The sequence below is a fragment of the Coregonus lavaretus genome (assembly GCF_964263955.1).
Source record: "Coregonus lavaretus genome assembly, chromosome: 21".
Classification (NCBI taxonomy): Eukaryota; Metazoa; Chordata; class Actinopteri; order Salmoniformes; family Salmonidae; genus Coregonus; species Coregonus lavaretus.
Genome location: NC_140008.1, coordinates 23548089 through 23572423, shown reverse-complemented (window position 1 = coordinate 23572423; position 24335 = coordinate 23548089). Strand labels below are relative to the sequence as shown.

The 24335-nt window shown below is 44.0% G+C and overlaps 1 protein-coding gene across 1 annotated transcript in view; it reads left to right on the top strand.

The window, feature by feature from the left end:
• Positions 1 to 1947: 1947 nt before the first annotated feature.
• Positions 1948 to 24335, top strand: part of LOC311148596 (acyl-CoA-binding domain-containing protein 6-like) — a 44714-nt gene continuing 22326 nt past the window's right edge. The window contains exons 1-6 of the mRNA XM_084185577.1: positions 1948 to 2409; positions 3979 to 4043; positions 4311 to 4407; positions 8488 to 8558; positions 11410 to 11515; positions 16609 to 16698. Coding sequence (XP_084041703.1) covers positions 2134 to 2409; positions 3979 to 4043; positions 4311 to 4407; positions 8488 to 8558; positions 11410 to 11515; positions 16609 to 16698 — 705 coding nt within the window. The 5' untranslated portion in view covers positions 1948 to 2133. The remainder of the gene's footprint in view (positions 2410 to 3978; positions 4044 to 4310; positions 4408 to 8487; positions 8559 to 11409; positions 11516 to 16608; positions 16699 to 24335) is intronic.

Below are 24335 nucleotides of genomic sequence, written 5' to 3'. Positions count from 1 at the left end.
CAAAGCCACGGCAGTTGGAACCAAAAATCCAGACTCCAGACCAAAGGACAGATTTCCACCTGTCTAATTCCAAATGCTTGTGTTTCTTGGCCCAAACAGGTCTCTTCTTCTTATTGGTGTCCTTTAGTCGTGGTTTCTTTGCAGCAATTCGACCATGAAGGCCTGATTCACACAGTCCCCTCTGAACAGTTGATGTTGAGATGTGTCTGTTACTTGAACTCTGTGAGGCATTTATTTGGGCTGCAATTTCTGAGGCTGGTAACTCTAATGAACTTATCCTCTGCAGCAGAGGTAACTCTGGGTCTTCCATTCCTGTGGCAGTCCTCATGAGAGCCAGTTTTATCATAGCGCTTGATGGTTTTTGCCGACTGCACTTGACATTTTCCGGATTGACTGACCTTCATGTCTTAAAGTAATGATGGACTGTCGTTTCTCTTTGCTTATTTGAGCTGTTCTTGCCATAATATGGACTTGGTCTTTTACCAAATAGGGCTATCCCCCTACCTTGTCACAACACAGCTGATTGGCTCAAACGCATTAATAAGGAAAGAAATTCCACAAATTAACTTTTAAGAAGGCACACCTGTTAATTGAAATGTATTCCAGGTGACAACCTCATGAAGCTGGTTGAGAGAATGACACGTGTGTGCAAAGCTGTCATCAAGGCAAATGGTGGCTATTTGAAGAATCTCAAATATAAAATATATTTTTATTAGTTTAACACATTTTTGGTTACTACATGATTCCATATGTGTTATTTCATAGTTTTGATGTCTTCACTATTATTCTACAATGTAGAAAATAGTAAAAATAAAGAAAAACCCTGGAATGAGTAGGTGTGTCCAAACTTTTGACTGGTACTGTATATATAAAGAAGGACAGGGATGAAAGAGCATCTTTAAAAGTTTATATGGATCTGACTGACATTGTTTTCAAGTCTCATTGGTTTCACTGCAATTATCTCTGACTGCTCTATTTATTTATCGTATTTGAACAACTAGCCTGGCCTACTGACCATATAGGATAATAAGGTATGGACCACCAACCAAGTCAACACAAATTAAGTTACTTTGCCTGGTTTTGTTTCCAGACCATCCATCTTCTCTGATGCCACAATCTAAGGTGCACTAGTTTCTTCGTTTATTATTTTTTTCATTTACAATAGCCTAACTCTCATTGCGCATCTCCACTAAATATGAATCATCAGCCTGTTGGAGTTCCATTCCATCATGCTAATTAAGAAATTCAGACCGGTGTGGGTGCGTGCGGTTTATTGTTGCCACCTACAATAACAGATCAACATATTGTAAATACTACCACCTGCTGGACAACATTTGCTAATAAAGCAGACTACTGTTACATAGCCTGTAATTGCAGTTTTGTTATTTTTGATACAGTCTTTTCTGTTTCATTTAACCAGATATTGATAATAAAGCTGCTTTTGTCAGAGCAACAAGTAGGCTACAATATTTTCTATTGGGTAGGCTGGCGCCGGGCGTGGTCACTTTCTCGACATAGGCTGCTACAGTTTTGGGGCAGAAAAACAAATGATATGTAAAAATATATTACATTGATTTTACAAAAATTGATCGTGTGACTTACTTTTCCAACCAAGGTACTTTTGAAGGACGGAGGGAGGAACTTCTTGATTTAAAAAGCCTATATTGGCATTTCGGTAGAACATATTTAAAAACAGCAGTTAAAGGACTAACAAACGCCAACGCTTTTCGGCTTGATATAGGCCTTTATCAGGGCATTTTGTGATACTTATATAGTATCCAAATTTATTTCCCGACACCAGACACCACGCTTTTTTTTCACAGTACTCTGTACCTGTCATAGACAGTACCTGTATGTACCACTAGAAACATGCATTTCTGTCTGGATTTTATGTGAAAATCTTTGTTCCTAGTCTAAGTTCTACCCGAGGCTTAAAGTGGGTTGTACCACAGACTGACCATTCGTGCAAAGTGAAAGCATGTCCGACTAAATACGGGAAAATAATTATTCGCGATAACGGATTAAATCATTAGAAATCCGATACATATTATATATACGTAGCCTGTATAAAATACTGAGAGCGACAATATAAGGTTGTCACTGATTTTTTTTTAAGCGTCTTTATTTTCGACAATGGCATCACGCTCTCCATCGTCTTCCCCTGATTCTGCCACAGGCTCAGGTACCGACCCAGCTCGGCCTGATACAGGAGATCCTCTCGGCGGAGGATCGGACTCCGACTCAGATCTAGGACTAGGGAAATTCGACTGCGGTGCAGGTGACCCTGGTCATCGACTGGAAGGGGAGGAATTGGAACACGAATTTGAGGCAGCAGCAGACCGTCTTCGAGATCTACTTCAGACGGCCAGTAGGGAACAACTGTTGTACCTGTATGCTAGGTATAAACAGGTGACTATCAGATAGCAGCACATCCCAATGGTCCCATTAGTTATTTAGATACTTTTGGTGATATAGTGTATGTCGACACCCCTTCAAATTAGTGGATTCGGCTATTTCAGCCACACACGTTGCTGACAGTTGTATAAAATCGATCACACAGCCATGCAATCTCCATAGACAAACATTTGCCGTAGAATGGCCTTACTGAAGAACTCAGTGACTTTCAATGTGGCACCGTCATAGGATGCCACCTTTCCAACAATTCAGTTTGTCAAATTTCTGCCCTGCTAGAGCTGCCCTGGTCAACTGTAAGTGTTGTTATTGTGAAGTGGAAACGTCTAGGAGCAACAACGTCTCAGCCGCAAAGTGGTAGGCCACACAAGCTCACAGAACTGGAGCCCGGAGGGCTGAAGCGCTTAAAAAATGTCTGTCCTCAGTTGCAACACTCACTACCGAGTTCCAAACTTCCTCTGGAAGCAACGTCAGCACAATAACTGTTTGTCGAGAGCTTCATGAAATATGTTTCCATGGCCGAGCAGCCGCACACAAGCCTAAGATCACTATGCGCAATGCCAAGCGTCAGCTGGAGTGGTGTAAAGCTCGCCGCCATTGGACTCTGTGGAAACGCGTTCTCTGGAGTGATGAATCACGCTTCACCATCTGGCAGTCCGACGGACAAATCTGAGTTTGGCGGATACCAGGAGAACGCTACCTGCCTCAATGCATAGTGCTAACTTTAAAGTTTGATGTAGGAGGAATAATGGTCTTGGGCTGGTTTTTCATGGTTCGGGCTAGGCCCCTTAGTTCCAGTGAAGGGAAATCTTAACGCTACAGCATACAATTACATTCTAGATGATTCTGTGCTTCCAACTTTGTGGCAACAGTTTGGGGAAGGCCCTTTCCTGTTTCAGCATGACAATGCCCCCGTGCACAAAGCGAGGTCAATTCAGAAATGTTATGTCGAGATCAGTGTGGAAGAACTTGACTGGCCTGCACAGAGCCCTAACCTCAACCCTATGGAACACCTTTGGGATGAATTGGAACACCGACTGCGAGCCAGGCCTAATCGCCCAACATCAGTGCCCAACCTCACAAATGTTATTGTGGCTGAATGGAAGTCCCCGCAGCAATGTTCCAACATCTAGTGGAAAGCCTTCCCATAAGAGTGGAGGCTGTTATAGCAGCAAAGGGGGGACCAACTCCATATTTAATGCCTATGATTTTGGAATGAGATGTTTGAAGAGCAGGTGTCCACATACTTTTGGTAATGTAGTGTAGCTAGCAAGTGACATGGCATAAATATTCAGGCTACATTCATGTCTGTTATGTTCTCCAAACATTGTTCATCATGCCTTTGTATCCCTAATAATATCATTGTTACACTATTTTGTTGACTTGTGACGGGGTGGGAGGTTCACCACAGGTAAGTACACAAATTCCAAACAGGTGTATGATCAATGTCCATCTATTGCTTGCCATTGAATTGATAGTGATGATTCTGCTGAGAGCTGTCAAACAGATGGTTAGGCTGTGCTATTCAATATATTCCTAAGTCACCTGTATTTCATATGTTTACAGGTCAAGGTTGGAAAGTGCAATACAGCAAAGCCTGGGTTTTTCGATTTTGAAGGTCAAAGAAAATGGTATGTTTATCATTTCTCAATCATTGTGCTGATATAATGTGTTTATTTAATTCCTGGCATGAATTTGCATGGGGGAATCAGACTATGCCCTGGAGGCCTCCCTGGAGTAAGTTATGAGTGGTCCTGTTTTGAGATTTCAATTTACATTCAATTTTTTCTTGTTCCAAATTGAAACTCACCTACTGTATGGTCCTGTCCTGTTCTCTTTAATAGTTTTTGGAGGGAGAGAAACTATCTGCTGAATGTTGTTATTATGTTTTGCTACAGGACAGCATGGAAGCAGCTTGAGGACATGAGCGCAGAACAGGCCATGCAGGAGTATGTTTCGTGCGTAACTTCACTAGACCCAGACAGCAGTCAGAAGGTAAAAAGCCCTCACAAATCCAATACTACACTACATTTGATCTCACAAATTTACATAATACAATTTCCACATGCAGGAAACACTGCAATGTGAGAACTGAAAGAAATGTTTATTTATAGAGTGCAAACCATAATATGTGCCACTTCTGAAGAATCCTGTCTCCTGAGCATAGCCTAAAATGTTTCTTCAGTAGCGAGGCAAATTTTTATTTTTTAAAATAAAGATGGTGATCCCGTGTGGCTCAGTTGGTAGAGCATGGGGCTTGCAACGCCAGGGTTGTGGGTTCGATTCCCACGTGGGAACAGTATGAAAAATGTATGCACTCACTACTGTAAGTCGCTCTGGATAAGAGTATCTGCTAAATGACTAAAACAGGGGTGTCAAACGTCCGGCCCGCGGGCCAGATCAGGCCCGCAAACGGGTTTAATCTGGCCCGCGAGATGATAAAAATAAAAAATAAAAATAAAAACATTTTAAGTATAAAAATGCGCTGCAATTTTTCAATAAAATAAACTGCTGTTCCAATTGCGTCCCCTGGATGGCGCAATAGCAATTATGTTAAGCAAGCAAACTGTTTATACCGGGGCAGAGCAAGTAGGTCAAGCACGTGCAGCCAATGAGCTACTTTGTTTTGCCCGCGATATTTATTACGGCTTCTACTTTTAACATTATGTGCTTTGGCACCCTCATTGCCCCAATATGTCTCTGTCAAAAAAGAGAAAAGTGGACGCAGAGTGCAGAGTGTTCCAAGAAAAATTGTCATCCTATTTATTCATGGTATTGAATGGGAAAGCTGTATGTTTGGTGTGTTCAGAGCATGTTGCAGTGCTGAAAGAATATAACCTTCGTCGCCACTATGTGAGTCTTCATGCCGACAAATATGACAACTTTCAAGGACAGCGGAGATGAGAGAAGGTGAATGAACTGTTGGCGGGTCTGAAGAAACAGCAGTCTGTGTTTACTCACAGCCGAGACATCAGTGACGCTGCAGTGAAAGCTAGCTATCTCATTGCTAATGAAATCGCAGTGGCTTCAAAACCATTTAGTGAGGGTGAATTTGTAAAAACATGCATGATGAAGGCAGCGGAGATTGTGTGCCCTGAAAAGCGGCAGGCTTTTGCAAATATCAGCCTGACAAGAAACACAGTTGCAGACAGGATTTCCGATCTTTCAGTGGATTTGGACAGCCAGTTGAAGCAAAAAGTAAAGTCATTTATTGCGTTTTCGGTTGCAATTGATGAAAGCACGGACATTACAGATGTTGCACAACTGGCCATTTTCATCCGCGGAGTTGATGACACATTGACCGTCACCAAGGAGTTCGTGGAGTTGGTGCCGATGTCAGATACAACGACAGCAGTTGATATTTTTACCGCACTCGTCGGCGCGCTGGACAGGGTCGGAGTGGACTGGTCCTGCGCTGTCAGCCTGGCTACAGATGTTACAGAGCACCTGAATAACTTGAACAAACAGCTGCAAGGGCGCAACAAAGTTGTCACGCAGTATTATGACAGCATACGTTCTTTCAAGTTGAAGCTGTCATTGTGGGAGACGCAACTTGCCGGTGGTGATGCAGCTCACTTCCCCTGTCTGAAAAATGTGTGCGCGACCCAACATGTGGCAGACATGAAGCGGTTCAAAGATAAAATAACGGGACTGTTACGGGAGTTTGAGCAACGCTTTCAGATTTATGTTTATATGTTTTTATGTTGATGTGCTATTGTTTTTAATTGATTTTATTTTATTTGTATATTTAACCTATTATTGACTCTGTGGTTCTTGCACTTGTTTGGGGAACAGGATTTCATTATTTTTATCTACATTTCTGCCTGAGAAATGACACCCTGATATAGTTCTGTGATCTGTGAAACAGTTCTGTTAATCACTGAGGCATTGTGTGTTTGTGTGTTCTTTTTCTTTAGAATTTTCAAATAAACTTGACGTGTTTTATGATTAATAGTGATGTTGTGCTTGTACTATTTTGGACACACTGTCCTCAGGCTCCAGCTTTATGTTGTATGTTGATCGTATTAAAACAAAGAAAACAATCTGAAGTTGTTGTTTTTAAGTTATATATATACCATGATTTTTCCGGTCCGGCCCACTTGGGAATAGATTTTCCTCCATGTGGCCCCTGAGCTAAAATGAGTTTGACACCCCTGGACTAAAATGTAAAACATTTCAAGATAATGAACTTTGACAGCTCCACCTGCACCTTAGAATGCAGTATGGTACATTGACCAGCAGGGGGCACTGACTGACTATGCAACTTGGCAGACATACTGACTGACTATGCAACTTGGCAAACATACCAAGCATTTGTCCAACATTACCTGAGACTGTTTTAGCTTTGCATGTCGTCATCTTCTTTAATGTTTACAGATTACAATGAAACCAACTCCAGGAAATGATTTTGTGATTCTCTCTGTTTTCATGTTCTATGTAGGACTTTTTTTCTTGTGAGTTTGACATTATTTGTGAGAGGGTTTTTGATCTAGCCTAAATAAAATAAGTGTTTACTGTGCTCATAAATTATGTATCTGGTGTGGTGTACCTGCCTGCCTGCATCAGAGGGCTAGTGTTGTAATGCAGACATGGGCCTGCTATCTCAGGGAGTAGGGCAATGGAATCATTCACTCACTAAATTCTACCCCATTACAATAACAGGCCTGCCAACTGGGACCAAGCACACTGTCACAGCTGACAATGACACCCTGCCTGGAGTGAGACAATGTGGATGTGGATGGGGAGGGGGGCTGCAAAGAGGCTGAATGAAACACAACATTTTGGGATACAGTACTATCAATAGGCCAGTCCCTCATTATGTCATTTCCAGCATGGGTATTGTATGGTTTGATAAAACGGATGGAGAGAAAAAATAATATTTTTGTTCTATTCTGACCTCTATGCAACATGGCTGAGGAAAGTAGCAACATGAGACAAACCCATATGCACTTTTCTTCCCGAAGGAAAATTCAGCACAAAGAAATGTCCCCTTCTCTAACCTCCGTCCCCAAAGGAGAGATTTAGAGTGATGTTTAGCGGTGTGACATAAAAGCCTGTCAAAGGTCCTGTTTGAGTTAGTGTCTTCCACCCGCCTCTCTCTCCTTCCCCATTCGTCCCCTCCACAATGTGAGTGTCAGCAGGCATCAGTGGCCTGCAGACCAGCCTGACACATCCCTTTCTCTGGCGCTGCCATCGGGGCCAATACGTGCTGACATGGCCCCTAGTGTGGCACAATGCCAGGGGAAGGCAAATGCACAAATGCCCCTCTGAAAAGGATGTGATTGTATTAGTGTTAACAAAGCACAGGGACTCTATTCTTACCAAGTTCCAGACAAACAGATTCAGGAGAGGCTGGATGAGGATGAAGGCAGCAGAGACAATAGTCAGTTCTTGACCTCTCTCCTATTTGTATTGTTGGCTGCACTATCTTTAAATTATAAAAGGAAGTGCATCAGCGAATATTCTGAGTTTAGAAGGGAATTGCACTCCTAAAAGTGCATGTACCGTTATTTTTCTTTTTTGCCCACGATCCCCTCGGAAATTAAATCTAATTAGTTTGTTGTCTTCTGTGAGTCATTATGGAAGAGATAATAGAACATAGGTTAGACCTAGGACCCACAAAACGGTTGTATCCATGCAGACTATGATAGTTTGCCATTACAGCATGTATTAGTGGGTCAGAAAATGCAAAACAAATATAATAGCTGAAATAATTTGGAGCAGTTCAAATATTCTACTCAAAACAGACTTTATACATGTTTTGCAGTCACCTCCAAACATTGTGTAAGCGCATCGTGACTAGGTAAACCTATTGCTGTCTGTGAATAGGGAAACTCATTCTCCCAGTGGCTCTTTTGTTTTACATTGTACGGCACAGTGTGCTTGTTTTAGGTGGGGAGAACAGTGTTCGCTGGATAACTAGCTAGGAGAATACTGAACTGTCCTTAGAGCACAATAGTGTGGCACACACCACTACAGACTCACTGTTATTACAAAAGGTGAGGAGAGCATTATGGTACCAGAATCATGCTTTTGAATGAATGTCAGGGTTTAATGTTTTGCTTCTTGTTCCAGGAGAGAAGAGAGCGTAGGACAGGATTTGGAGGCCCAACAGTCAGTTCCCTCTACCAAGAAGAAATGATCAGGTACGTCACACTGTCTGTATGTCTGTCCTGTATCAGAGACAAACTTCCTCTGCACTGAGCTCTGAGTGTCAGAAGTTCTTCTGCAGACTGTAAAACAGGGTTTCCCGAACTCGGTCCTCGGGACCCCAAGGGGTGCACATTTTGGTTTTTGCCCGAGCACTACACAGCTGATTCAAATAACCAACTAATCATCAAGCTTTGATCATTTGAATCAGCTGTGTAGTGTTAGGGCAAAAACCAAATCATGCACCTCTTAAGGTCCCGAGGACCGAGTTTGGGAAACGCTGCTGTAAACTGTTGTGGGAACATGAGACAGTCCTGATTTATGTTAATTATATTCACTCTCCTAACGGGAACCCTCAGAAGCTTGATCAAGCAAAAACACCACCTCGTTTCTGGAAAAAAGGCTCTTTTGGAAATTAAATGACTGCTATATCCAGCAGGTTTTCCCCTAAATTATCCTCATTAGTATGCATGCGCTGAGGAGAGGTGGCCTGAAAATGCCTGCCTTTTAATTACTTTTTCAATAACGTGTTGAAATGAGAGAGCGTTGGGTATAGAACACTGCCACGTGGCACGGGCTCCCCTGGCGATGCCCCTCTTGGTGATAGCCAATGGGGATGCCCCGTGGGGCAGGAAGTCATTAACGTTCCCCCTCGGCGAGGTCTTCCTCGGGCATGTCCCTCTCCAAACTGTTACACTCACTGGTTCGCTGAATATCCAATTTTCCCCTCTCAGTACAGGAAGACCCACCCGCTCCATATTAAATAGTCTGCCTCCTCAAGCAGGGGCTTGTTGCTGAGTTAATTGCATCCTCTTTGCTCATTTTCTGCTCTGGGTCGGGTAGCTATGTGTGGAATGTGTATTGACAAAAGCAGGATTGAATGCCGATATCCCTCAGATGGTGAAGTCTGCTGTTTGTGATGGAATAGATTTGTGTGAGCTACACTTGTAATCCTCTCACAGATTGTAAAAAGGCTCTGATCAACGTCAGACTTATGGTTCGCTGACATCCTAGACCACTTGGCTGGAAAGTCACAGCAAGTGTGAGTTCTCTCATTGTCACTCATAGCTCTTTGTTGTAGTATGTGTGTGTGGTTGACCCTCCCTATAAGAATGTGTGATTGATAGTGGAGCTGTTGAAGTCATCAGTAGCGGCCTGGCTGTGTTGGGAGATGTGTTCTCCTGTGTGTGCCTGGTGAAGGGCTGGCATGAAGGCTGATGGATGAGGGGGATATCTGTCAGTATGTTGGGATAGGCTGCAGAGCAGGACTGTGTGTTTTATGAGGCTGGTGTGTGTATGTCAGTGAGCTGGGCTAGGTATGAGGGTGATGTGGGATTTACTCTTGCAGGGTGGTGTTCTGGATGATGGGATGGTGTTCATGGGTCATGACACCAAATCCACATTTACAGTAACTGATTAGTTGCATAGTAGTTACCATATGCACGTGATATTGCAGTTGCGCATACATTGTTATACACTTAGGCCACTCACACACACATCAGGGTCTCTCTCTCGCTCTCTCTCCTCCCCCCTTCCCCTGGCTGGTAGTCAGATGTGGTTAACCAGGCAGTGGGGATGACAGAGTAGCCTGTGACCTTCCCAGCATGACGTGCGGCGGGTCGTTTATCAGGGCACCATTAATCGTGTGCGTGCTGTCAGGCGGCCGGCCGCCGTTGGCCAAACCCTCGCCGGCCAGCGCAGCCTGACTGATGAGCTCCGCCATTGATTAGTTGCCGTGGGAGACGGATGGTGCCCACGTGGCAGGGTCACCAGAGAAGGGGGAGGGGCTGGCCCCCCACTTATGAATAAACATGATTCTCATGAGCATGTAAATGAATGTGCCCTCACATGTAACCTTATTCTGTTCAACTGGAATGAGCTGTTTATAAATCAACTTGTGATTGAGGCACAAGGCAAGCATCAGGAACAAAGGGAGAGAGGGTTCCACAGTGCTCTGTTTAACACTGTTGCTATTTTAGGCTCCATTTTGAGTTTCTGACACCCTCAGTTAGGATCTACGTATCCTCTATTTCTTTGATAATCCTATCTCTTATTCTGATACTGCAAAACACTAAGCAGAACCACTGCTGTACTATATCCTAATAATTTCTCAATTCCCCTCCAGTTAGGTAGCTCTTAGCCCCGCTAACCCCTGTTAACGAATAGTGTTAATGCTATCCTCCCCACTTCGGGGGTGTGGGGCCCTGCCAGCCTGTCCTGTCCTCCACTGGGGCTGGGACTGGGTTGCTCTCTGTCAGACAATGGAGCACTAAATGCAATTAATCAGGATCCCTGGGTAAGAGGGGAAGGCGTAAATCTCTAAATGAGATATAGCCCCTTCCCTTCCCCTCTGTCCCCGTGCATCCCCCACCCCAACAGTCCTGCCTGGCGTGGCCCTAATGCCAGGAGGTGATTAAGGGGGGGAATAATTAGAGCTAGTGTGGCGTACCGTGCTGCTTCCCCAGGGATGACTCACCAGGGAGGAGTAGGAGGAAATGTTATGTTTATCCCACCCATTCTGTCATAGCGTGTGGAGGGGGGGGGGGGGGGGGATCTTTCCGGTGGTGTTAACCTCATCCACACACCTATACAATACAAGATATTGGGATGTGTATTCATATCAAAATTTGTTAATGACAGATAAATAAATGTTCATTTCACTATGATTATTAATTTGTATTCAGATCTAGATTTTTATGAGGCGTGTGTGGTGGTGTTGATTGTTTTTGCTGAGATGGAGAATTCCCTGAAGAACAGATGTCTCTTCTCATCTGATGCCAGACGGTTCCGTCACTTCCATGCACTGGTACATTGACTGATGCTTTCTCTCTTCCTCTGCCCTCACAGGGAAGAAGACAAGAACATATTTGACTACTGCAGAGAGAACAACATAGAACACATTACCACGGCTATCAGTTCCAAGGAAGTGGATGTCAACGCAAAAGATGAAGAGGTAAGTGTCACCCATTCTTCAAAGACCCCGCTTGTTAAACAATACATTCATTCCAGCTGTAAAACCAGCTAATTTGCAATATGGTACAATATTCCTCCCGTAGCTCCATTGTCTTTGGCCTCAAATTGACTATTAGTCCATGGGAACTCTTCACATTAATATATCTCAGATCTATGGGAGAAGCTTAAGGCATTAAGATCATTAGATGTTTTTCACTTTGACCTCAAATCTATTCATCTGCTCTTTATTCATTTATCACAGAGGGTAAATGGCTTAGTCCCTCTCATCACAGCAATTCTTCAAATAAGGAACCAGTTGGTGTATGAGTAGCCAGGCCAGATTGTGGAGGTCTGTGTGTGGCTACTCCAGCGTTGGTTACCAGTGGACTGCATGTCTCCGGACTGACCAGCCGAGGGCAGTAGTGAAGTTCAATCCACAGCCCCTGATGCAGTCTATCCTTAGACTTTGCATCATTGTATCTGTCCCATTATGGAGTCTGTGAGAGCACGGGCAGCGCCATTGAGGCCATCTCCATTTTGAAGTAGTATATTTTCTTCTTCTACTGCTTCTATGAGTTGATAAACAAACTGAAAGGGTGCACACTGCCACCTGGAGTGTGTTGTTTGCACAGGTATAAAGCCAAGGTTGGCTATTTACTGTCACCTGCAGTTATGGAATGTTTCCTCACGAGTATAATTCATTGGCTGATCCCTCCTGATGACCCTGATGGCATCATGTGATCCTTCCTTAACCCATTGGAAGTCCCACCCAGTTGACTACTTCAAAATAGCTGCCCATGCTAAAATGGGCTTTTAGGCACTAGAGTCCTCTATCTATCTCTATGGGTCCATCTCAGATAGGCCCCCAGCTGAGAGCGAGATGGGAAGGGAAGGTCTCTGGCATCCATTCATAGAGAGACAGAGCCTGTGTTCGCCACTTGCAGTAGTGAATATCCCACTAATTGGAATGTGCCTACAATTGAATGTCCCACTAGTAATCTAGAGACTGTATAAATGACTCTTGTTTCCACTGATAACCAAAGCCTCCAGTATTAGTGACTCAGTAGACTGTTCTTCAGCAGAATGTACTGTTGTTTGATGTTTTCAGCAGTTGAGGATATTGGCACTTTAATTGGGGGTGATATGAGCTGGGTGGTGGCCTCTGACCCCTGGGGTGGTTGGTCCCCTGACTCCCCTTCAGAGGCCAAAGGCATTAGCTGTAATGTACAGTGCAGGCGTGGGGCGAATGGGGAAATAATCCTAATGATGGGGAGAATAGATCAGGGTGTCCAGCCGCCCGCCTCAGTCTTTATGACTCACTGAGGCTGCCTCATTACTGTTGGGGGGACGAGAGTCTGGGGGCCACACTACAGGTATACATCATCCACACACATACACACACCAGCCATGAGCATGGGATCAATCACACATGCTGTGAGTCATGGCCCACACAGAAGTGTGACAAACGTCTGTTTATGGGTGTGTGTGTGTTCACTGCACAGACACAAGAACCGACTGGTGTTTTACAGTACCCTAGCTGCTTCACACTATTCTTAGTCAGTTGGGAGGTCTGTTTGGAGAGGTCTGTTATGCTGCACACTGTGCTGAGACACTATACCATATCTCTATTAAACTACCCAGAGCTGAAGACAAAGGACTGATTCTAGACAATACTGTGACTAATATACTGGAGAATACAGTCTAGTCAGAGTTCACTAATCGAATCCCCCTCAGCCCTCATGAAGTTGTCTCCCTCACTCTGAATAATCATGAGATATTTTGTGTTTTTGCCTATTCCTGTTTTGTAGTTGTATAGTGTACAAGTGGCTGTCCCAGTAGACGGGTGAAGTGTTCACACAGGTCCCAACATGGCACTGAGAGAGACCACACAACCACCACTAACCACCATGTACCCCAACAATGGAGGGATGGGTTTCATGTTGTAATACCGCCCAAGGAACTCCTCTTTTCCCTTTGTTTCTCTCTCTTTCTGGGACAAAGTCCCACCCCATTCAATTAGAGCCAATTGAGTTGACAGGTCCCCTCCCACAGAGACTGAGGAGCAGGCAGCGGCTGAGGAGAGTGCCCTTTCAGCCCCTTTTAGACGCGTCTGTTGTGTGTTACCGTGGGTGCGAGTCAAAGCGCCTGTCATTGGCTAATCCCCTACAACACTCTGACAGGGAGGTAGCTTAACCTTCTATTACAAAAAGTGGCGCCAGCGCTTCTTCCTGATGGATGATTTCCAGTAGCGTTTCCTTCTTTTGTTGTTATCTCAGACAAACAAGAGTGCTACAGTGAAGTTTTTATGTTCCTTCTTACGATAAATGGTTATTTCAAAGTAATTTTTTTTCTCATGAAAATGCTCTTTAATCCAACCAGACATCCCAATGGTGTACTTATGAGTGTACTGTGCTGTCTTACTCTGCGAAGACCAATCCTGTAGAGAGGTTATGGTGAACTTCACTCTTTCCCAAAACATACAGTACCAGTCAAAAGTTTGGACACACCTACTCATTCCATTTCTTAATTTTTACAATTTTCTACATTGTAGAATAATAGTGAAGACATCAAAACTATTAAATAACACATTTGGAATAATCTATTAACCAAAAAGGGTTAAACAAATCAAAATATATGTTATATTTGAGGTTCTTCAAAGTAGCCACCCTTTGCCTTGATGACAGCTTTACACACTCTTGGCATTCTCTCAACCAGCTTCATTAGGTAGTCACCTGGAATGCATTTCAATTAACAGGTGTGCCTTGTTAAAAGTTAATTTGTGGAATTTCTTTCCTCCTTAATGCGTTTGAGCCAATCAGTTGTGTTGTGACAAGGTAGGGGTGGTAAATAGAAGATAGCTCTTTTTGGTAAAAGACCAAGTCCATATTATGGCAAGAACAGCTCAAATAAGGAATGAGAAACGACAGTCCATCATTACTTTAAGACATGAAGGTCAGTCAATACGGAACATTTCAAGAACTTTAAAAGTTTCTTAAAGTGCAGTCGCAAAAACCATCACGCGCTGTGATGAAACTGGCTCTCATGAGTTCTGCCACAGGAAAGGAAGACCCAGATTTACCTCTGCTGCAGAGGATAAGTTCATTAGTTACCAGCCTCAGAAATTGCAGCCCAAATAAATGCTTCACAGAGTTCAAGTAACAGACACATCTCAACATCAACTGTTCAGAGGAGACTACGTAAATTAGGCCTTCATGGTGGAATTGCTGCAAAGAAACCACTAATAAAGGACACCAATAAGAAGAAGAGATTTGCTTGGGCCAAGAAACACGAGCAATGGACGTTCGACTGGTGGAAATCTGTCCTTTTGTCTGATGTGTCCAAATTTGAGAGACGCGGTGTAGGTGAACAGATGATCTCCACGTGTGTGGTTCCCACCGTGAAGCATGGAGGAGGAGGTGTGATGGTGTGGGGGTGCTTTGCTGGTGTTACTGTCTGTGATTTATTTAGAATTCAAGGCACACTTAACCAGCATGGCTACCACAGCATTCTGCAGCGATACACCATCCTATCTGGTTTGGGCTTAGTGGGACTATCATTTGTTTTTCAACAGGACAATGACCCAACACACTTCCAGGCTGTGTAAGGGCTATTTGACCAAGAAGGAGAGTGATGCAGTGCTGCATCAGATGACCTGGCCTCCACAATCACCCGACCCCAACCCAATTGAGATGGTTTGGGATGAGTTGGACTGCAGAGTGAAGGAAAAGCAGCCAACAAGTGCTCAGCATATGTGGGAACTCCTTCAAGACTGTTGGATAAGCATTCCAGGTGAAACTGGTTGATAGAATGCCAAGAGTGTGCAAAGGTGTCATCAAGGCAAAGGGTGGCTACTTTGAAGAATCTAAAATCAAAAATATATTTTGATTTGTTTAACACTTTTTAGATAATACATGATTCCATATGTGTTATTTCATTAGTTTTGATGTCTTCACTATTATTCTACAATGTAGAAAATAGTAAAAATAAAGAAAAACCCTTGAATGAGTAGGTGTGTCCAAACTTTTGACTGGTACTGTAGGTCTCTTGAGGGTATATACAGAACGTTCCAAAGTGGAATTATTGTATTAGAAGAAAAGGAAAGATGAAAATGTGACAAACAATCAAAGGGGCACGTCAAAAACAGAGAGAAAGCACAGTGGTATTTAGGCTCCGGCCTCTCTCATAAATATAAATGTTAACATACAGCCGTTGTGATCAATATAATTTGAGCAATAGAATAGGACTTAGGGAGTTTGCTTGAAAAATGAGCTCCCTGTGGCGGTTGTATTAGAATGAGGGGTTTGGAGCTAAGGAGAGGAGGGGAGACAGGCTGTGAGGGCTGATCAAGGTTTTTTCCACAGCATCTCATCAATCACCTCTAAGGACTCTGCCGGCCCTCCGCAATTTGTCCCTGAGCTCCTGGACAAGCCCTGACCCCCCTCCACCTCCCCTACCCCTTACACACACACAGACCCCTCCTGCTGGCAAGGAGGCAGAGCAGAGCTCATCCTGTCACCACCTCATTTTATAGTTGGGATCTGAAGGCTCTGAGTTATAAATTGTGCTGCATAATTAATTTTTTCTTAAGGGGAGAAATCTATTGTGAGGTTAACTTTGTGTAGCCGGTGCATAACAGAATGGAATAGATGGTTCTATTAGAGGTGAGGAAGGGTTGCGCCCTCCTTCCATGTTACTGAACGCTCCAGCAGGTCCCCACACTGCATTTACATTTCTGTGTGTGGTCAGATGGCCACACACACTGTCACTATCCATAACAGCTGTTGTCCACTCACTAGACTAGGCAACCTTACTAAAGTACCTGATTTTTTTTTAGCTGCGTAAGAAGTATTGTAGTACATGAGATCTGATTTACAATGGATAGTGTTCAGGTGTGGAAACAAGCACTGACATTTACTTTGAGGGTTTTACCTAAGAGAAAAAAGATTCACATATTTGATTCGGTATCTTGACTCCAACTCATTAGCTGCTACTGCAATGATGGTAAACAATACCTGTTGCACCTTGAAGTATCTGATTATGTACAGTAGAATCTGTTTGTGCAGGAATAAAGAGGCACACCTTTATGTGTTTCAGGGCAGAAATTTGCTCCACTGGGCCTGTGACAGAGGACACAAATACCTGGTGTCTGTGTTACTGCAAAACAGCGCTGACATCAACAGCCAGGTGAGTCACACACATACACACCAGGGCTTGACATTACCTTTCTTAGCCACTTTCCCTTCGGACAAGTAGGACTGATTTTTTTTCTTATCCAAAAGCTCAAGTCAGTTGTCCCCCCCCCCCCCCACACACACACAAAAATGTCTCTAACACCATTTTTACATAATTGTATGATGCAAGGAACCACTTTACAAAATAAAATGCATTACTATCTTCTTTACCATAGAGAATCAGCAGAAATGTAGGCTACACTCTGCGTATTGGCTTCTTTGCATATTCAAACCTGTCTCAAAATACAACACTGCCCCTTTAAGGCTGTCCTGGAGGATGGTTGACCACCCTTGGTGCAACATTACAATTACAACCAAATAATTACATGCCCGAGCGGTTTTATGTGACAAAGATGAAAATATCTGGTCAAAATTTAGAAAGAGGGGAGATCTAAATATGCATAAATTAGCATGGGTTAATAATGACTAGGATTATGCCTTTGGCTGCTGGACAATAAAATAAAGTTGATTTGAAAACCAATAGAACATGAGAAAAATGCTGGTTTCAATGGCATTAAGTGTTTATAAAATAATTCCCTCAACATTTCTGTGGTTGTATTTTGGCAAGGCTACTTTGAAACAAGGTAAGACATGCTTCATAAAATGACATAAAATGTCCAGGTTTTAAACAATTAAGTTTATGGTTAAATAGTTGCTGACCACCTCTGCTCAGATTCAAGGTGGGTGATATGCAAGGCACTGTCCTTCACTCTCTGGTCTTGTGACCATTTGATCTGAACGTGCCTCTCGAGTATGTTGACAGAATCAAGCCTTTAGACGTTAATGTTAATTATCTTTCATTATATTTGTCAAACATGACTGCCTTTTAGCCTATATTTATGTAGCTAATAAAAAGTTTCAAAAAGTTTGGCTACATTTTCTGGCACCTCCCTCATGTCAGCATCGGTTTGGAGATGAGGCTGAAGCCAATATGCATATACATATCACTTACACTTTGACATTTTTTATTGATGTAAATGAAAAATAGATTTGAATATATTTCCAATGTTGGCCTCTCTGATCCAATTCTGATCAGAGTATTTGTATGATATTGTGAATAGTGTTGTTGTTTTTTGTTGTATTATTATTTTTATTTTTTTACTTTTCCATTCAGACAACTTAAATCTATATTCTTCTTGTCCGACTATTTTTTAAACTTGTCCCGGACAAGAGGACAAGCGTTAATGTCGTGCCCTGCACACACACACACACACACACACCAAAAAACTGGGGTTAGTGGTCAAGTGGCACTCGACGCAGATGTCACAGGGTCAGATATTTTAGGGGATTTAAAGATTTCTGTGAGATTCACAATTGTGTTAAAAGGGGCAGAACACAGAACTGGGATATGTTCCGGGTAGCTTGTGAAAATAATTTAGACGAATACACTGAAACGGTGACTGAGTTTATCAGGAAGTGTATAGGAGATGTTGTGCCCACTGTGACTATTTAAAATCTACCCTAACCAGAAACCGTGGATAGATGGCAGCATTCACGCAAAATTGAAAGCGCGAACCACCGCATTTAACCACGGCAAGGTGACTGGGAATATGGCAGAATACAAACAGTGTAGCTACTCACTCCGCAAGGCAACTAAACTGGTAAAACATCAGTATAGAGACAAAGTGGAGTCTCAATTCAACGGCTCAGGCACGAGACGTATGTGGCAGGGTCTACAGACAATCACGGACTACAAAAGGAAAACCAGCCACGTCACCGACACCGACGTCTCGCTTCCGGACAAGCTAAACACCTTCTTCGCCCGCTTTGAGGATAACACAGTGCCACCGACGCGGCCCACTACAAGGACTGTGGGCTCTCCTTCTCGGTGGCCGACGCGAGTAAGACATTTAAGCATGTTAACCCCCGCAAGGCTGCCAGCCCAGACGGCATCCCTAGCCGTGTCCTCAGAGCATGCGCAGACCAGCTGGCTGGTGTGTTTACGGACATATTCAATCTCTCCCTATCCCAGTCTGCTGTCCCCACATGCTTCAAGATGGCCACCATTGTTTATGTACCCAAGAAAGCAAAGGTAACTGAACTAAATGACTGTCGCCCCGTAGCACTCACCTCTGTCATCATGAAGTGCTTTGAGAGACTAGTCAAGGATCATATCACCTCTACCTTACCTGTCACCCTAGACCCACTTCAATTTGCTTACCGCCCCAATAGATCCACAGACGATGCAATTGCCATCACACTGCTCACTGTGCTATCCCATCTGGACAAGAGGAATACCTATGTAAGAATGCTGTTGATTGACTATAGATCAGCATTCAACACCATAGTACCCTCCAAGCTCATCATTAAGCTTGAGGCCCTGGGTCTGAACCCTGCACTGTGCAACTGGGTCCTGGACTTCCTGACGGGCCACCCCCAGGTGGTGAAGGTAGGAAACAACATCTTCACTTCGCTGATCCTCAACACTGGGGCCCCACAAGGGTGCGTGCTCAGCCCCCTCCTGTACTCCCTGTTCACCCATGACTGCGTGGCCAAGCACGCCTCCAACACAATCATCAAGTTTGCAGACGACACAACAGTAGAAGGCTTGATTATCAACAATGACGAGACAGCCTACAGGGAGGAGGTGAGGGCTCTGGGAGTGTGGTGCCAGGAAAATAACCTCTCACTCAATGTCAACAAAATAAAGGAGATGATCGTGGACTTAAGGAAACAGCAGAGGGTGCCTCCCCCTATCCACATCGACGGGACCGCAGTGGAGAAGGTGGAAAGCTTCAAGTTCCTTGGCGTACACATCACTGACAAACTGAAATGGTCCACCCACGCAGACAGTGTGGTGAAGAAGGTGCAACAGAGCCTCTTCAACCTCAGGAGGCTGAAGAAATTTGGCTTGGCACCTAAAACCCTCACAAACTTTTACAGATGCACAATTGAGAGCATCCTGTTGGGCTGTATCACCGCCTGGGACGGCAACTGCACCGCCCGCAACCGCATGGCTCTCCAGAGGGTGGTGCGATCTGCCGAACGCATTACCGGGGGCAAACTAACCGCCCTTGAGGACACCAAGAGCACCCGATGTCACAGGAAGGCCAAAAAGATCATCAAGGACATCAACCACCCCAGCCTGTTCACCCCGCTATCATCCAGAAGGCGAGGTCAGTACAAGTGCATCAAAGCTGGGACCGAGAGAATGAAAACAGCTTCTATCTCAAGGCCATCATACTGTTAAATAGCCATCACTAGCACATTGGAGGCTGCTGCTGCCTATTGAAATCACTGGCCGCTTTAAGAAATGGATAATGTTTACATATCTTGCATTACTCATCCTATATGTATATACTGTATTCTATAATATAATAAGAGGTAGTCACCTGGAATGGATTTCAATTAACAGGTGTGCCTTCTTAAAAGTTAATATGTGGAATTTATTTCCTTCTTAATGTATTTGAGCCAATCAGTTATGTTGTGACGGGGGGGATAGCCCTATTTGGTAAAATACCAAGTCCATATTAAGGCAAGAACAGCTCAAATAAGCAACGAGAAACAACAGTTCATCATTACTTTAAGACATAATGGTCAGTCAATACGGAAAATGTCAAGAACTTTGAAAGTTTCTTCAAGTTCAGTCGCAAAAACCATCAAGTGCTATGATGAAACTGGCTCTCACGAGGACAACCACAGGAATGGAAGACCCAGAGTTACCTCTGCTGCAGAGGATAAGTTCATTAGAGTTACCAGCCTCAGAAATTGCAGCCTAAATAAATGCTTCACAGAGTTCAAGTCACAGACACATCTCAACATCAACTGTTCAGAGGGGACTGTGTGAATCAGGCCTTCATGGTCGAATTGCTGCAAAGAAACCACGACTAAAGGACACCAAAACGAAGAAGAGACCTGCTTGGGCCAAGAAACACGAGCAATGGACATTATACCGGTAGAAATGTGTCCTTTTGGTCTGGAGTACAAATTTGATATTTTTGGTTCCAACCGCCGTGTCTTTGTGAGATGTGGTGTGGGTGAACGGATGATCTCTGCATGTGGTGTTCCCACCGTAAAGCATGGAGGAGGAGGTGTTATGGTGTGGGGGTGCTTTGCTGGTGACACTGTCTGTGATTTATTTAGAATTCAAGGCACACGTAACCAGCATGGCTACCACAAAGGGTAGCTATTTGAAGAATCTCAAATATAACATATATTTTGATTTGTTTAACACTTTTGGTTACTACATGATTCCATATGTGTTATTTTATAGTTTTGATGTCTTCACTATTATTCTACAACGCAGAAAATAGTAAAAAATAAAGAGAAACCCTTGAATGAGTAGGTGTTCTAAAATAATTGACCGGTAGTGTATTCTTAATTCCATTCCTTACTTAGATTTGTGTGTATTGGGTATATGTTGTGAAATTGTTAGCTATTACTTGTTAGAAATTACTGCACTGTCGGAGCTAGAAGCACAAGCATTTCACTACACCCGCAATAACATCTGCTAAACACGTGTATGTGACAAATAAATATGATTTGATTTGATTTGAGCTCTCTGTCACTCACTAGTCTTCGACAGCCAAGCATACCTCCTAAACACACCTACAGTCTACTTCACTAACACACCACATAGTCAATCCTTTGTATCCCTGGAGGCTCAGTTCCTGTGGCTGATGAGGGGGTAGCCATTTGATTAGCTGTTCAGGAGTCTTATGGCTTGGGGGTAGAAGCTGTTGAGAAGCCCTTTGGACCTAGACTTGGCGCTCCGGTACCGCTTGCCATGCGGTAGCAGAGAGAACAGTCTATGACTAGGATGGCTGGAGTTTTGACATTTTTAGGGCCTTCCTCTGTCATCGCCTGGTATAGAGGTCCTGGATGGCAGGAAGCTTGGCCCCAGTGATGTACTGGGCAGTATGCACTACCCTCTGTAGTGCCTTGCGGTCGGAGGCAGAGCAGTTGCCATACCAGGCAGTGATGCAACCTGTCAGGATGCTCTCGATGGTGCAGCTGTAAAACTTTTTGAGAATCTGATGACCCATGCCACATTTTTTCAGTCTCCTGAGTGTAAATAGGCTTTGTCGTGCCCTCTTCACGACTGTCTTGGTGTGTTTGGACCCATTTTCAATGCCCTGGCTGAGGGAAGGAGGTTCTCACCCAAGATTTGGCTGTACATGGCCCCGTCCATCGTCCTTTTGATGCGGTGAAGTTGTCCTGTCCCCTTAGCAGAAAAACACCCCCAGAGCATAATGTTTACACCTCCATGTTTGACGGTGGGGATGGTGTTCTTGGGGTCATAGGCAGCATTCCTCCTCCTCCAAACATGGCGAGTTGAGTTGATGCCAAAGAGCTCGATTTTGGTCTCATCTGACCACAACACTTTCACCCAGTTCTCCTCTGAATCATTCAGATGTTCATTGGCAAACTTCAGACGGGCCTGTATATGTGCTTTCTTGAGCAGGGGGACTTTGCGGGCGCTGCAGGATTTCAGTCCTTCACGGCGTAGTGTGTTACCAATTGTTTTCTTGGTGACTATGGTCCCAGCTGCCTTGAGATCATTGACAAGATCCTCCCGTGTAGTTCTGGGCTGATTCCTCACCGTTCTCATGATCATTGCAACTCCACGAAGTGAGATCTTGCATGGAGCCCCAATGCCGAGGGAGATTGACAGTTATTTTGTTTTTTTTGTTCTTCCATTTGTGAATAATCGCACCAACTGTTGTCACCTTCTCACCAAGCTGCTTGTCGATGGTCTTGTAGCCCATTCCAGCCTTGTGTAGGTCTACAATCTTGTCCCTGACATCCTTGGAGAGCTCTTTGGTCTTGGCCATGGTGGAGAGTTTGGAATCTGATTGATTGATTGCTTCTGTGGACAGGTGTCTTTTATACAGGTAACAAGCTGAGATTAGGAGCACTCCCTTTAAGTTATTTTTTTCATTTCACTTCACCAATTTGGACTATTGTGTGTATGTCCATTACATGAAATCCTAATAAAAATCTATTTAAATTACAGGTTGTAATGAACAAAATAGGAAAAACGCCAAGGGGGATGAATACTTTTGCAAGGCACTGTATGGGACACTGCTTAATCAGTTTACAAAGGAATTTTAATTTCATGACTACTTGAATTCCTGTAGAATCTGGAGAATTCCAATCACAGCTGTTGTGTGTTATTGAGTCAGTGTCTCCACCATCAGACTGTGACCAATCCTTTGTCCAGACTAGAGCACCAGTTTCACCAGCAGCCCCCCCTGGCTGTGACCTACCCAAACCCCCACCACCCTGAGGTCATGACCCTGCCCCGGGCTCCTCACACTTCCCAGTCCCTGCCTCCCTCCCTCTGTCTCCTTTCCCTCCCCATGGACACTGTGTGTGTCCAGAGTCCAGACCCAATAATCCACAATTACACCCACTGCTAAGTGCACAGTAACTAAGACCCTGAGAGGACTTTTCCTTTTCATTGGTGAAAGCTCAGACATCCTGGCCTCCTCGTTGGGAATTTGTGTCAAACAAACAAGCAGCAATCTGGCTGTGTGCTGCCCGGCTGGGGAATGGGCTGTGGTGGGATTTGCAGGTAGCAACAAAAACACAATTTAAGACTTAGGTTAGGCTGATTGCAGAGCGGAAACATGTAAACAATGTGGGAGGTTCGGAATTGGGCGGATGTAATCTCAGAGAAAGGGTGAGAAGTTAAGGTGCAGGTAAAGCAACAGACAATCACAGAAAGAAATCATTTGAAGAGAAGGAGCCAAAAAGGTAGAGGGAGGAAGAGCGAGGCAGAGAGCAAGGCAGGAGGAAGACCACAGTGAGATGAAGTGGACAATGCTTTAATTGATATTGGCAGGTAGTAAATGCATTTTGTGTGTGTGTGGGGGGACTGGGCTAGGTTAAATAATCTCCAGACAGAATCTCCTCCTGTCCTGTCCTCGGCATGTGCTTTGTGACAGTGGCAGTCCCTGTCACTATATACCTGGCTGGCTGAGCCGGGGCCTGTGTTTGTGGCTCTTTACTTTGCATTAAAACAACATGATCCATGAGGCGCAGAGGGTGACTCCCAGCACTGCTGATTCTAATTAATCCACTACCTGCCTCGGCCACGCCGGGCTAAAGAGCTTGCAGTCTATCAGATTGAAATTCATAATTTAATTGAGTTCAAAGCCTCGAGCCGAGAGAACAAAAGTCTCTGGCTGGGACCAGGTAGATCAATAGTAATAAATGTCTGTCTGGGCTACAACTAGTTAATGGCCACGCATTATGTGGGACAGACAGACAGACAGAGGCATCACAGGGCAGAGGGGCAGGAGGGGACCGAGGAAGAGGGTGGGACTCCATGTTGGTGTCCTGTCTCTTAGAGGGAGGTTCTGTCCACTGTTGGCTGCAACTGCCTGGGAGAGACTATATGGAACTAGTTTAGGTAGTTGTTACTGTGAAATATAGATATTCACATTAGACTACTCTACTACCACTCTCTATTTGATTTTGTATTGACTGCTGAGTGGCGGGTCAGCGTGTGTGTGTTTGATTTGTGATACCATAAGTATATATATTTTTTCTGGACGACCTCTTAGAAAATAAACACATTGATTTGATATTGATGTGAGGAGAAATGAAATCTTTGCTAAGTGCTTAAGTGCCCCCCTGGCCTGG